The 14,682-nt window shown below is 42.5% G+C and overlaps 1 protein-coding gene across 1 annotated transcript in view; it reads right to left on the bottom strand.

Moving 5' to 3' along the window:
• The window catches only part of LOC120304109 (digestive cysteine proteinase 2-like), a 49,653-nt gene that overhangs the window by 17,669 nt on the left and 17,302 nt on the right, over positions 1-14,682 (bottom strand). The window contains exons 3-5 of the mRNA XM_039334268.1: positions 8,228-8,320; positions 4,373-4,545; positions 184-427 (exon numbers count right to left, since the gene is read on the bottom strand). Of these exons, the coding sequence (XP_039190202.1) occupies positions 184-427; positions 4,373-4,545; positions 8,228-8,320 (510 nt within the window). The remainder of the gene's footprint in view (positions 1-183; positions 428-4,372; positions 4,546-8,227; positions 8,321-14,682) is intronic.

Genomic DNA, 14,682 nt, shown 5'->3' with positions numbered 1-14,682 from the left:
CTTAGCTTCAGTTTTTCTTGCTCAAAAGAGAGTCTGCTTGGGCATGACATATGGTTCTGATCCCTGCTGAGTTGTGAAGTTTACAATGATGGCCACCCTCCCTGAACACAATGGGCAAAAGTTTGAGGGCCATCTCCCCAAATATTTTTCAATACAGGCAGGAGATAAATCCTTCTGACTTACCATTTGATTTCAGGACAAAGATGGAAGCTGGGAAGCTATTGGAGAAGTCGCTGTAATCAATTTCATACTTGTCGTAGTGGGATCCCAGCAAGTTGTTGTAACCTTTCATCTCGTAATGTACTGGGGTGACTCCACAGCTGGCATTGGTCACCCACATCGTATAAATATTCTTCTTGTTGCCCCAGTGGGTTGTGCTCTGCCAAACGGCGGTGTATATGTTTTTGTAGTATTCTTCTCTTACAAACTGGAGGAACAGCAGAGAGAAGCCATTGAAAAAGGCACATAGGAAATTGCATTGTACCAATAAAGGAGAATATTTGTAACTCAGGGTGAAATGAAGGGTTCTTGGTGCTCTATGAATTTGGTTGTTTTCTTGCAGACTTTTCATTACCCAAACTAGCACTGATGAACATCATCAGTGCTAGTTTGGGTAATGAAACATCTGCAAGAAAACAACCAAACTCAGAGAGCACCAAGGATCCTTCAAACTGCATTGTTCCAGTCAGGCTTTTTGATTGTGATTGCATACTACACAAAGCCTGGTTCTTGTAACTATGTACTGAAAAACAAAACCCACAATTGGTTAAAGTCAGTCAAGATACTGCATCGGAATTCATGGCTTGCAAACCACAGTATAGCCAGGCTCAAACATCGCAATAAACTAAAGCTACATGATTGCTTAGGATAATATATGATCCCAGCCTTGAATCAACCCCAGGGGGGTAAAAAGTCCCAGTATCCCCTTTGGTGCCCTCAGATTCATCCAGAGCTCAATGTTTCACTGTTCTCCTGCTTTGTTAGAGTTTGGAGAATGGCTTTAAGAAACAATGGGAATCATCTTTGCAGAAGTTTGGGGAACTTATTTTATATTTTAAATCCTCTGGCTTCTCCTTTGTCTTCATCTTCTTTTGGAGTGTAGCCTTGGCGTGTTATAGAGAAGCCTGGGTGGTCTTTCAGCCAACAGGAGTCACACACTAGTTGTCTTTTTCAATTGGCAGTTCAATTTTCTGGAAGAAGAATTTCTCATGGCTGATTTAATCCATACAGAAGTAATGATTGCTAGTGATATCAGGTGTTGAATTTGGCACCTCTATGAAGAAAGCAGGGGCTCTCCTGTTGAATTATCTTTCCTTCCCCTGACTGGCATAGCTTTCGTTTGTAAGTGGAATGGAGGTTATCAATGTTATCCCAAGTGCTTTTTCACCTAAAGGAAAACCACGTGATAGCAGGTCGCAAGGAACCCACAACACTCTTTGGACATGTTAAAGAATCGCTCTTTTTCCTGTGGGCTCTTGGTTTTCCTACTTCCAGCCAAATAGCCCACATCCCAAGTGGTTAAGAAATCCAGCTTCTAAGGCAGTTCTATATGCAGTTAAAGACACTGAGCTTGTCAGCTGGAAAGCTGAAAAGCTGACAGCCCAGGTTTGATAACTGGACCCTGCAGCATGGTGTGAGCTCCCATCTCTTGCCTCAGCTCCTGTCAATCTAGCACAGGGGTCTTCACACTCGGCCCTTTTATGACTTGTGGACTTCAACTTCCAGAATTCCTCAGCCAGCATGCCTGGCTGAGGAATTCTAGGAGTTGAAGTCCACAAATCATAAAAGGGCCAAGTTTGAAGACCCCTGTTCTAGCAGTTCGAAAGCATGCAAATGTGAGTAGATAAATAGGTACCACTTTAGTGGGAAGGTAGCAGCATTCTATGCACTGTGGTGTATAATCATGCTGGCCACATGACCACAGAACGGTCTTCAGATAATGCTGGTTTTCTCAGTTAAGAAATGGAGATGAGCACCATCTCCTAGAGTCAGACATGACTGGACAGGGGAAACCTTTGCCTTTATCAGAAAGACAGGCTTCCATAATTCAGGGGTCTTTGAAGGCAAGGTGGATTTTGAGTCCTGCATTAGCAAATTAGCAAAACAACACTGCAACGTTTCTCGCCCACATCTGTAGCATCATGCTCTTCCAGACAGTGATTTCGCATAGGTCAAATAACAGCTTGCCATCAGATGTGTGTGACAAATGCCACTTTGAGCAGCCATCGCAGAAAGAGATTTCATTACTGTCAAGACAACAGCATCTGGGTGAAACTTGCTTTGCAATTTTATTAGAAACTTGGCACGATAGCAGCGGCTTTGCTGCAGAAGGAAGTGGCTGACTCACTGAGGCAAAGGGCTGGCTGAGCTGGCTGAGGTGGCTGAGGTCCATGTGCTATTTTCAATTGGAACAGCTTTTTCAGGCCTATCGAAAAAGAGGAGGGCTGGGATATTAGTGTTTCCCATGGTCTGTCGAAAGAACTGGGGTGCGCCGAAAGTACAGTGATTCTTGGAGCCATCAAAGATGGACTGGTCTCCAAAGGTAGGTGAGCTGGGGAGAGACTACAGCTCAATAGTAGAAGGTCTGCTTTGCATGGAGAAGACCTCCAATATCAGAAAAAATATTTTCTGAAACTACACATTCCAACCAATGGCTGAAATGTTTTTTTTTATTTCCTAAATAAAATATTTCCTAAATGAACCACAATTTAACCAAGTCCAGGCTACATTATAACGATGATTCACAAATCACATTGACTATGTCTACACAGCACACTAGCAAATCATAAAACCCACATTACAATTTTGGTGCTACATCAATCCAACTAATGTGGCTTGTTCAGTCTGGCCCAATAAGTTGAGACAACCTGGCCATTAGGGCCTGTAAACCATAGATTATAGCTTAGTGAAATGTACGAGCAAGTAATGTCTTATTCAACAAGCCATGTTGACTATCATTGTTTTGCATGATGGGTGAATCTAGCACTTGGTCAGGTGCTGCAAATACTTGCCAAATAAGATACAGAAAGCTATAATTTAAATATCTCATGGTCCACCCAAAATGCCAGAGGGAAACTTGCAATGTGAACGGTATTTTTCCCAAGTTCAGTCTTAAAGAAATGTGTTGGGCAGAGAAAGGGTGAAATTATTCAGATTTTTTAAAAAAATAGTGCAAGCAGAGACAAAAGATTTCATAAGAATGAGTTTCCTTGCAAAAATAGACAAAAATAGAAACATAGAATGCTTGATTCACTGTGGACACCACAAACTGACAAATTCTCCTATTTCCACCCACCCCTGAACAAGTGGAGAATACTTTGCATTGCCAAAATTCTTCACAATTTTTTCTGGTTTTGACCAACTCTACCCTGCAATTCACATTTCGTCATAAGCAACTGAGGTTAAGAGAAGCTGGTTATGCTTAGACATAAGGTATGTTCTTATGTCTTTGAAGATTGGTTTGGTTTGGCTACCATGATTAAAAACAGACCACAGCTTAGCCTGATGCTGGAACTCAACAATAATGAGAGTTGCTTGGTTTCTTCTTCCTATATTGTGGGAGCCCCAACCATTGTGATTTGTATACTCTAGTTATGGCTTTCTAAGTGTCGCCATGCTTGAAAAGCCATAACTAGAGCCTACAATCACAATGGTTGGGCTCCCACAACATAGGAAGGATGGAGAACATGGAGAGCACTTGCCTATAAAGCCACCAGGTATCAGACACAACTGAATGGTTAATACAACCTAAAGTTATGGCTTAGTATGTGATAACCCAGATATAGGTAGTCCTTGACTTATGACCACAATTGAGCCCAGAATTTATGTTGCTAAGTGAGAAGTTTGTTAAGTGAGTTTTGTCCCATTTTATGACTTTCCTTGCACCATTTGTTAAGTGAATCACTGCAGTTGTTGAATTAGTAACATGGTTGTTAAGTGAATCTGGCTTCCCCATTGACTTTGCTTGTCACAAGATCGCAAAAGCTGATCACATGATCTCAGGACCCTGGGACACGGCAACCGTCATAAATATGAACCAATTGTCAAGCTTCCAAATGTAAATCACATGACCATGGGGATGCTGCAACGGTCATAAGCGTGAAAATTGGTCAGAAGTAGGGAGTCCTTGACTTACCTAGTTTAGTAACCTTTCAAAATTACAATGGCATTGAAAAAGTGCCATTGTAACTTTGAAGGGTCACTAAATGAACTGTGATAAGGAGTATCTATACTGTTGCCCACTTCACAAACCCTGAGATAACAGCGGTGTGAAGGTAGGCAGTGTCTTTTCCCAAAGATCAGCCAGCCAACTTTCTGGATCCAAGTATTGGATTCCTATTTCTTCTCCAGCTGCTGAGCATCGTTAACTCACCTTGAAATCTTTCATGCTGGGAAAGACCCCTTGTGGCTTCACTTGACTTTCTTTGGTGCCATTTATCAGGAAGCACTTCTGAATATTGACCACCTTTTCTGTGGTTGCTGGTGTAATCTTGAACAAGGCACCATAGGGCTCTAAACATCCAAGCTGCAGTGTCACCACCTGGCCTGCAAAACATGACAGCGTGAGCAATGGTAAACACAAATGAAGAAGGAAAGAAATGTGGCTAAGCCACAAAGCACACACTTTGCGTATGCACTAAGGACCTCTGGCTTTCCTAAGTAAAGAGATTGTGTAGTAAGAAGCAATCTGTTGAAACTGCTTCCTAGGAACCCATATAGTTGTGCAGAGCTCCCAATTCAAAGGGCAAAATATAATTTGGAGCAGATCCATGCATGTTCCAAACCACAATTTCCCTTCAAGTCCAGATTTCTCTACACCCCCAATCCCCAAGGCAAACAAGAATGCAACAGAGCAGCCAGGCAATTTTTCCTTTCACTTCTCATTCAATTGGATAAAAGAAAGAAAAAACAGTTGTTGGAACTGGGTATGTCTAGTCTAATGAAAAGAAGGACTAGGGGGACATAGTAGCAGTGTTCCAATATCTAAGGGGTTCCCACAAAGAAGAGGGGGTAAATTCTCAAAAGCGCTTGAAGGCAGGACAAGAAGCAATGGATGGAAACTAATCAAGAAGAGAAGCAACCTAGAACTAAGGAGAAATTTCCTGACAGTTAAGACAATTAATCAGTGGAATGACTTTCCTCCAGAAGTGGTGAATGCTCCAAAACTGGAAGTTTTTAAAAAGAGATTGGACAGCCATTTGTCTGAAATTGTATAGGGTCTCCTGCTTGAGCAGCAGGTTGGACTAGAAGACTACCAAGGTCCCTTCCAACTCTGTTTTTCTGTTAATTTGTGTTGAAGAAGAAGAGAATTTGGAGAAGTTTTTCCCCGGTGGAATGTGGTTTCTTGCACTCATTTAGCAATGAGGCAGATTTGTCAGTCAAAGTTGTCTCTGGTGACCTGCAGTCTCTTGGGCTCCCCACATTTCCAATCACAGGAAAAGAATTGAAGAGGAAAGTCTCCCACAGGACTTTTCAGAGTGGTGTTACTGTCACCATTGGAAGGAAGTTCTGTCCTTGAGACATTACGGCAAAATTCTCCTTTCCCTGGGGAAATTCAGAGAAGCCACCCCAGAATTTCTTTGCAGAGAAAATCTGGTGGCTCATTCTTTTTTAAAAAAAATATATAGTTTTTTTTTAAATTGATATGGTAAAAGTATTTTAAAAATTAAAAGGAAAACAGAGAAAAAAAAAGAAATGTCCTTTGTGTTCAACAAGCAAGCTGATACAGATTTTGAGAGGGGGCAAATGTGGACCGTAAAGACATGGATGATCTTGGAAGGAGTGGGAGAATTTTTCTCATGGTTTTCAAGGAGTAGGATGCTGGTATCCTGATAAACTTACTCTGCATATTTTTTGTAAGGTCAGTCTCCCCTCCCAACTGAAAAATGCAAATCAGTTCCTTAATATACTATTTGCAGGAGGTGAATGAGGGGAAGGCAGATTTTCAGCCAGTACAAGGAAATTCCTGGGGTATGTAGAGGATTATGCCTAAATTTCTTTCTTCCATACAAATGAATTCATTAGATCTTCTGCTGCCTAACTGGGAGCACTTCTTCATACAGAGATAAAATAGAAGCCCATTAGAGAGACGCCCATATCTGAAACATCTTCTCCGGTGGAGTTTCCTGGCAGTCTTTATGAGTTGGGGAACTGTCCTTATAGTCATCTAGCTTAGTTGTTTCCCTATGCTCTGTTGTCTTCCTATGGTGATGTCCTGAACTGTGGTTGGTGGGATGGTTATCTCAAATGTTTGATAGTGAATGCAGCTCACATGTATATGTGGGTGGGAAGCCACCATAGTTTGGAGAAACCATCACAATCGACTAGGTTCACATAACATAAAAAGCCACAAGCCATGTTTTAAGTCTGAAAGGTAAAGTTCACCCACCACCCAAAGCCCAAACCACATGCAATTTGTGAACCAGATCTTGGCAGTGGCACTCCATCAATTTAAATTAGAGACTTTTACGATGGAGTTCCAAAGCTGCTTTTTTCAAGAGGCAACTGGATTTTCTTGCTTTTCTTTGAAGATGTTTCGCTTCTCATTCAAGAAGTTTCTTCAGCTCTCTTGGATGAGAAGCGAAATGTCTTCAAAGAAAAACAAAAAAAGTTCAGTTGTCTCTTGAAAAAGCACCTTTGGGACAACCTGGATGACTGAGAATCTGCATAGACTTTTACAATGTAATGGTCAAGGACTAAAGACTTTTACAATGTAATGGTCAAGGACTAAACCCTGAACTTGCTACGTTCAAAACACATGTACTCTTTTCACTAAGCTACAGTAGCTCAGATTCATTCAATGAGGTCTTCACTGGGCTGGAGTTTTCCTGCTAATTCATTGTTAATCACAGAACTGTGGAGTTGGAACAAACCGTGGGAAAGGTTCTTTGGATAATCAAAAGCCAAGGACGTGCTGAACCAGGAAGAATCTGTTTGAACAGACTGTAAGCTTCTCGGCAGGTTGGTCCAGCAAACAACCTTTCTAGCAATCATGATGAATTTTTGCTTGATGAATTGTATGTCCATCTGAACATACATGTGCATGGAAATGTAACACCACGCTAGAGTGGATTATAACAATGATCTACCAAAGATCAGCAGAAAGTCAAAGTACATCTGATGGATAAAAGTACTTTACCGTGCATCACGATGTCTGTGATCAAAAGCTGACTGAGAGCACCTCAACCACTCCTTTAACCGTTTTCTAAATTGTAGCAATATTTCATGACAAGACTGATGAAAATTGGCTAGCCAGAGTCCAACACTTTCAGGTTATAAATTAGGAGAAAAAAGAAGTGCTTTGGTATATGTGTGTGAAGCGTGTAAGGGTGTGCATATAGTGTGTAAGAGCTCCTCTAATCAATAGTTGTTTCATTGGTTGCTTTTTTGCTTGCTGCTTTGCTCACTGTCTTCTCCACCTTGAGAAATCTTTCTGGAACCAAGAAGCTACAAGACAACTTTGCTGACTATCTGTTTAATAATTTAGATAGCCTTTCTGCTTACATTAGCTGGGAAAATCATGTTGATCAGCACGGTGTACCTCTAATTAGCTGTGCTAAGATTGAGAAATCTAAAGAGACCACAGTATTCAAGCCCTGATCCAGTAAAACAATGAAATTGCCATAACGTATGCTGCTGCCTTCTGTAGTTGTCTCCTGGGGACAGAGATCCTAAGAGGAACAATGCTCCTCCTTCTATGTCCCCCCCCCCAAGAGGGACCAGCCCAATCCTCTGCCATGTGCAAGAAAACCAATGTTATTCCATATATTGCATTTGTTTTTGTGTCACCCCTATTCTTGAGACAAGGTCCTTGGTGCTCTCTGAGTTTGATTGTTTTCTTGCAGGAATTTCATTACCCAGCTAGGTAATATCATCAGTGCGAGAAGCAAGCAGGATTTGCTCTCTGTTTTGTTTTGTACTTTTGCCAGATCCTAGGGAATTGGAGGCAGGTGGTCATTTTATCCTCTCTTAGCCTTTCCTAAAATTAACTTTGAATGTGAAATTTTATATCTATTGTTTTGATAGTAGTTGTTTTATTCCACACAGAGTTGCTTCTGGGAGGCAGGCAGCTATACTACTTTGATTAACAAATAGTAAATCTTCAGAGTTGGGTCAACATATCCTGGTTTGCTATTGACCTGTTTGACCCCTTTGGGGGATTTTCTTTCCCCCAAACTAAATCTTCTGGTTCTTCTCTTTTTATTTAGTGAGGGCACCAGTTTCTTACCATTATAATATTCAATGCGACTCTTGTTCCCAGTTAGGTTATACCAGGCTTCGAACGGCTCTTCGATTTCAGCGTAAGGGAGATGGATGATTCCTGCAGGACACAAGGAGTGACTTGGATCAATCAAACATTTGCTATAGAAAAGGGTTATTTAGGGTTATTGATGTTGGAGATGACTAGGCTGAGCCCGAGGGTGGGGTCAAATGCAGATCAGTTTGGAATCTCTACATCAGTGGTTCTCAACCTGTGGGTCGGGACCCCATTTGGGGTCGAACAACCATTTCACGGGGGTCGCCAAACAACGCAGTCTGCCATTTTTTCCCCCCTTTTCCTTAGCTGTGCTACTCCCTTTTATTCTATTGGCTTTTGAAAGCCAATAGAATAGACTCTCTTGAATAGAGTCTAATTCTATTGGCTTTCAAAAGCCAATAGGAATTGTCCAGGCTGTCTCTGCCCTGCTGAGCCCGCCAAAAGTCCCATTCTGCAAATGGTGCTGCACCAGTTGAGTAGTCCTCGACTTACGACCGGTTGAGTAGTCCTCGACTTACGACCGGTTGGGGGTCGTGGCATTAAAAAGGTTGAGAACCACTGCTCTACATCCTCGTCATTTAACAACTGTAAAGATTTGCTTAACAACCATGGCAAAAAGGTCATAACATTGGGTGAGAGTCACTTCACAAGCACCTTGCTTAGCAACAGAAATTCTGGTCCCAATTGTTATCATAAATTGAGGACTACCTATATACAATAACAGATTAAAATTCTCCAAGCACTTCATATATCTCAGTTTAAGGGTCCTGGGAATTAAGTTCAGCACATGCAGACAATGCCAGTTGGCGACAGTGATCTGCATTAATGTCATAACCATTACACTCATTCTTTCAAGTTGCCTTGTATAGAATTGGTATCATACTGGCCAATCAGGGACCTACGTCATTCTAAAAATCAACTCTAGCTTGCCCAAAGCCACCAAGATAAACGTTTGATGGAAGAAGTATTTCAGAATGAATGAACAAACCTCTAAAAATAATTTGGAGCAAAAGAGGAGAACATCCAAAATGTTGATACAAATCCCACACATTTTCAACAATCTTTGCATTTTTAAAAAACTTTTATTATATTATAAGCTGCCCAGAGTTGCTGTATTACTGAGATGGGCAGCATAGAAAATACATAACATACATACATACATACATACATACATACATACATACATACATACATACATACCATACTCTGAAAGAGTGCAGAGAAGAGTAACAAAGATGATTAGGGGACTGGAGGCTAAAACATATGAAGAACAGTTGCAGGAATTGGGGATGTCTAGCTTAATGAAAAGAAGGACTAGGGGTGACATGATAGCTGTGTTCCAGTCTCTAAGGGGCTGCCATGTATTCTCCAAAGCACCTGAAGGTGGGACAGAAGCAGTGGATGGAAGCTAAGCAAGGAGAGAACCAACCTAGAACTAAGGAGGAATTTCTTGACTGTGAGAACAATTAATCCGTAGAACAATTCGACTCCAGAAGTTGTGGGTGCTCCAACACTGGAGGTTTTCAAGAAGAGATTGGACAACTATTTGTCTGAAATGATGTAGGATTTCCTGTCTGAGCAGAGGGTTGGACTAGAACTTCAAGGTCCCTTCTAACTCTGTTATTTAGCTAGCTAGCTAGATTCCATCTTTATGTAAGAATTGTTGGGTCTATTTATGTAAAAGACCAACAAAAATCCCTTTTTTCAAACTTTGTTTCTAATGTTTTCTTAACATTAACAAGCTATTTAGCTGAAAAACAAAGAAAGCAATATTTTCCATCCCAAAGGAAAAACACGAACATCACAAAGGTCTGTTCAATTTTAATCTCCCGGAGCAACTTTTCCAATTAGTCAGTGACAAAATGAGAGATATTGCATTGATAACTATTAATTTGCATGCCATTTTCTTGGAAATAGGGCACGTCTGGGGTTTGGGTTTGATTTTCTTAAAAAAATGTGTTTGGTGATCTCTCAGGCTCCACCATGGTTATACTAGGCTAGGTGGGAATTCCATCACCGTTGTTTGGGCAACTGCCTTGTTCACATATATTATGAAGTAAATATAAATTGCAGGTTTAAGTTTTACTTTAAAGAAAAACAAGCTGATTGTGTGATTAATGAGATCTATCTTTACAGTTAATGTTATGCTTTTATGATGTTAAGCCGAACATGTTCTCTCTCCTCTTATGACGATCCTGTTCTTCTTTCTTTCTACAAAATTCAAGCAAACTCTTAAAACGTGAGGAGAGTACAGAACAGCCCTCTGTTGGCATTTAGAAAAGGAAAGGGATTAACTTTTATTAAATAACTTAAAACAGGTTGCAAAGAGATTCCCTTAATATTAGAATTGATCCAAAAGCTGTCAGTCCTATCTTTCTCTGTCCCTAAATATGCACTCATAAATCTGTCAATTTGACAGATGAAGGCTTGACTGGGAGGACAATGAGTCTCCCTTGATCCAGCCTTCCACTCATACCTCCTAAATACCTCTATCCTCAATTCTCCTTACCTCCAGAATACAATCTCAGAGGCAATTCCCTGTGCTCCCATTGACTGACAGTTCTAATAACCAGTCATCACATACGCACTAGAAGTCTTTTGCTGATTAGGGAGGTATATAAATCAATCAATCTCCTATGTGCCATAACTGACTCAGAGCAGTTGTGAGGTTGGTGTATCACATGTCTTTTTTTTTTTTTTTTTTTTTGATCTTCAGGGGTTTCCAACGCCCCCCCCCCCCAAAAAAAAAACCCTGGAAACCCAGGAAAACAAATGCCTATTTAAAATATTTTGGATCAGAAATCAATCATGACTTCCAACTGGTCCTCATATTTATTGACTGTTGCAGCAGCCCTATGGTCACATTATCAAAATTCGGGTGCTTGGCAACTAGCCTGTATTTATGAAGGCTGAAGCATCCCAAACTCATGTCATTACCATCTGCAACTTTCCCAGCTGGCTTGTGACAAGTAAAGTCAATGGGGGAAGCTTGCTCTGCATGGCCAGAAGATTCACTTAAGAATCATGGCAAAAAAGTTATAAAATCAGGTGCGAGTCACTTAATAACTATCTTACTTAGCAATGGAAATTCTGATTCCAATTGTGGCCATAAGTTCAGCATTACCTGTACTAAGCCCAAATTGAGTTTTAAAAATTAAATCTACTCTTTCCTCCTTTGGCATAGAATACCCAAAGTGCTGTATAGAACAGGCAAGATTGGACAAAAATTCCAGGACGAAGTAAAAGAAATCACATCATAAAAGCTTCCTCTGCTTGCTCCCAAGGAAAATGCAACGTTTTAAAGCTGGGTAATTGCTTTTTGTCCATATATGGTTTTTCAGCCTGGAGTGAAGTTATACAACTGGGATTTGCCAGGCAGCTATTAACATCCGTGAACCCATGTGTATGTGTGCCAAAGCAAAAAAGGCACTTTGCACAACTTCAAAAGGACTGTCCCTCCTGTGGAGGGAAGGGATGTATCTGGTAGCAAAGCTTCCAAAGCAGGCATGTCAAAATTGCAACGTCACGTGACATTGCATGACGTATCGTGACTTTTTCCCCATTGCCGGTGATGGGGTGGGTGCGATTTTGGCATGATGCATCTGGCCCGCGGGCCAGCAGTTTGACATGCCTGTTCCAAAGGCTGTTCTGATATACATTAATGATTCTCAGCCTTTTATTCAGCAAATTTTAAGATCCTGTCACCAGATAAAATCATTCATGGAAAGATATACCAGGTTCAATAAATCTGGATGCCTCTAGATTTCTCCTAAGATTTGCAAAAACCTACACAGGTAAACTAAAAAGGGAAGAAGCTTAAAGCAAGGCACTCCCCGGAGAAAACTCTGCCCAGGTAGGTTAGCAGGATTCTGACAAGCTCCCCACCCTTTTTATTTGGCTAAGGGGAAGATGCCAATTATAGTCTAGATTTCGCTTCCTGTCAAATCTTTGCTGGTGCAAACTTGCATTTTCAACGAACCCACAGTAATAAAAAGAGCCTAAATTGGGTAGTTCACAAAAATGGTTGCAAAATGTAATGCAACATTGCACAATTGAGAAAAGTGCGTGGAAGAAAAGGCAGTATGAAGTGTGTACACATCACAGCTTAGATGGCCAATTATTTTCTCTTGGCATGCAGTAAAACCTGAACCCTGAAACACCGGCCTATTCTAGCTCTTCACTGGGGGATTTTCACATTACAGTAACTCCAAATATTGGTAATTATTGGTTTAGCATATTGAGAGAACCTAATTGTTATGTCCCGAGCCTTGCAAACGGCTCGGGCGTTTGCAGGCAGTCCCGGGCAGGTGCAAAGCTGCCCGGGACCAGACAGGCTGTCGCCAGCGCCATGCGCATGCGCGGGTGCTGGCGCGGGAAAAGTAACACAATTACCCAGGAGTTGCCTATATAAGAGGCTGCGAGCGTTTGGGAACCATGAAGCCATCTACTTGTAAGCTGAACGCAGAATAAAGAAAACTGAGAACGCCAACTGCTTCTCGTGTCTGCTTTGCGCCAAGGACTCAACACTGGCGACGAAGGTGGGATTGCCTTACACCGCCTGAAAAGGAAGAAGTGTAAGCTTACCCAAGTGAGTCCTGAGCGGCGGAACGGTGTCGACTCGGCAGCTACCCGCCAATCCAGTGCGCATTCGGGGGTAGGCTGGCTGATAGACCCGTCTCCTGAAGATGGTGAAAATCGGAAGGCTTTCGGAGTTCGACGTCTCACATCCAGAGCGGTGGGAGTCATACGTAGCCAGGGTGGAGAACTACTTCAAGGCAAACCAAGTGAGGGAAGAGAGCTTGAAGGCTGCCACCCTGCTTTGTGTTTGCGGTCAAGACGCCTTCGACATCGCAGAAAACCTTGCAGCACCTGTTCCAGTAGAGTCTGTCAGCTACGCAGATCTGAAGAAGCTACTGAAGGAGCACTTCCACCCCAAGATGTCCGTCATCGCATGGCGCCACACCTTCGAGCAGAGTGATCAACGGCCCGGTGAGTCGGCCAAAGAATTCATCGCCGCATTACGGAAGGCCGCCAAGCACTGCGAGTTCAAAGACCTCGAAGAACGACTGAGGGACCGATTCGTGTGCGGGTTAAGGCATCGAGATCTACAACAGAGACTTTTCGCTAAAGAAGAATTGTCCTACCAAGATGCCTTAAGGGAAGTCACCGCAGAAGAAGCAGCAGGCGGCACTGTCAAGAACATGTGGCCGATCAGAAACAGTCCAGAGGTTGCATCCGTGCACCAGGAAGACGTCCAAAGAAACTCCGAGGAGGATCCGGACGAGGAAGTCGACCGTCTCCACCCCACGAAGGAAGAAAATCAGAAGGGAAGCTCTTCAGCTCCGCTCAAGTGCATCGGCTGTGGAGGTCGCCACAGGAGAACCGACTGCAAGTTCCGCTCCGCTACCTGCCGGGCATGCGGCAAACAAGGACACATTGCAGCTGTGTGTCTGGGCCGACGAAAGGTACAACCTCAGGAAGAACTGCGCCTGAAAGGTACCAGATTCCCCAGCCAGAATAGGGTAGGGTTATGCGCTTCGCGAAGAAGCATCCTTAGGACAGGCACACACAAGCCCATTAAGAAAAAGCTGTCACTCAAGGTGAAGCTACAAGGGGTTCCATTATCTATGGAACTAGACACAGGGTCTGCCCTTTCAATATCTCCTTGCATACATTTAGGAAGATTTGTTCCGGTAGTGGAACTCAGGCCAAGTTAAGGCCTTCTGACATTGTGTTAACAGATTTTCAAAATTCAAGAGTGTGTGTTAAGGGGGAGGCCACCCTTAACGTGCAATACAAGAGTTTTGAAGGTCCACTAGACTTATTAGTAGTAGGGGGTGAACGAACGAGTCTCATAGGACTCGATTGGTTTGAGGCCCTGGGGATATACGTCACAGGACTCAACAGTTTACAAACACTCGACCTACAGGAAGTCTGCAAAGAATTTGCAGATGTTTTCAGCCCCCAGCTGGGCACATTCAAAGGACCCCCTGTGTCCTTAAAGCTAGACCCCACTGTCACTCCCATTAGAATTAAAGCAAGAAGGGTCCCTTTTGCTTTAAAGAGTAAAATTGACACTGAGTTAGACAAACTGATCCAACAGGGAATTCTAGAACCTGTTGATTCCAGTCCTTGGGAGACCCCCATTGTCACGCCTCTAAAGGCAAATGGGGACATTCGCATTTGTGCTGATTACAAATGCACTCTCAATAAGGCATTGCAGCAACATGCCTATCCTGTTCCTGTGGTCAGTCACATTCTGGCCTCTCTCAAGGGGGGGCGAGTTTTTGCAAAGCTTGACCTTGCTCAAGCATATCAACAGCTGCCTGTTGATGATGATGCTGCCATAGCTCAGACCATTGTGACCCACAGAGGAGCCTTCAAGGTAAAAAGGCTACAGTTTGGAGTGAATGTCGCTCCTGGGA

Source organism: Crotalus tigris, unplaced genomic scaffold (assembly GCF_016545835.1).
Source record: "Crotalus tigris isolate CLP2741 ecotype Arizona unplaced genomic scaffold, ASM1654583v1 scf7180000017628.32516253702:7417878, whole genome shotgun sequence".
In the NCBI taxonomy this organism is placed as follows: domain Eukaryota; kingdom Metazoa; phylum Chordata; class Lepidosauria; order Squamata; family Viperidae; genus Crotalus; species Crotalus tigris.
The sequence above is the reverse complement of the archived record's forward strand: the minus strand, read 5'-3'. Positions and strand labels throughout refer to the sequence as shown.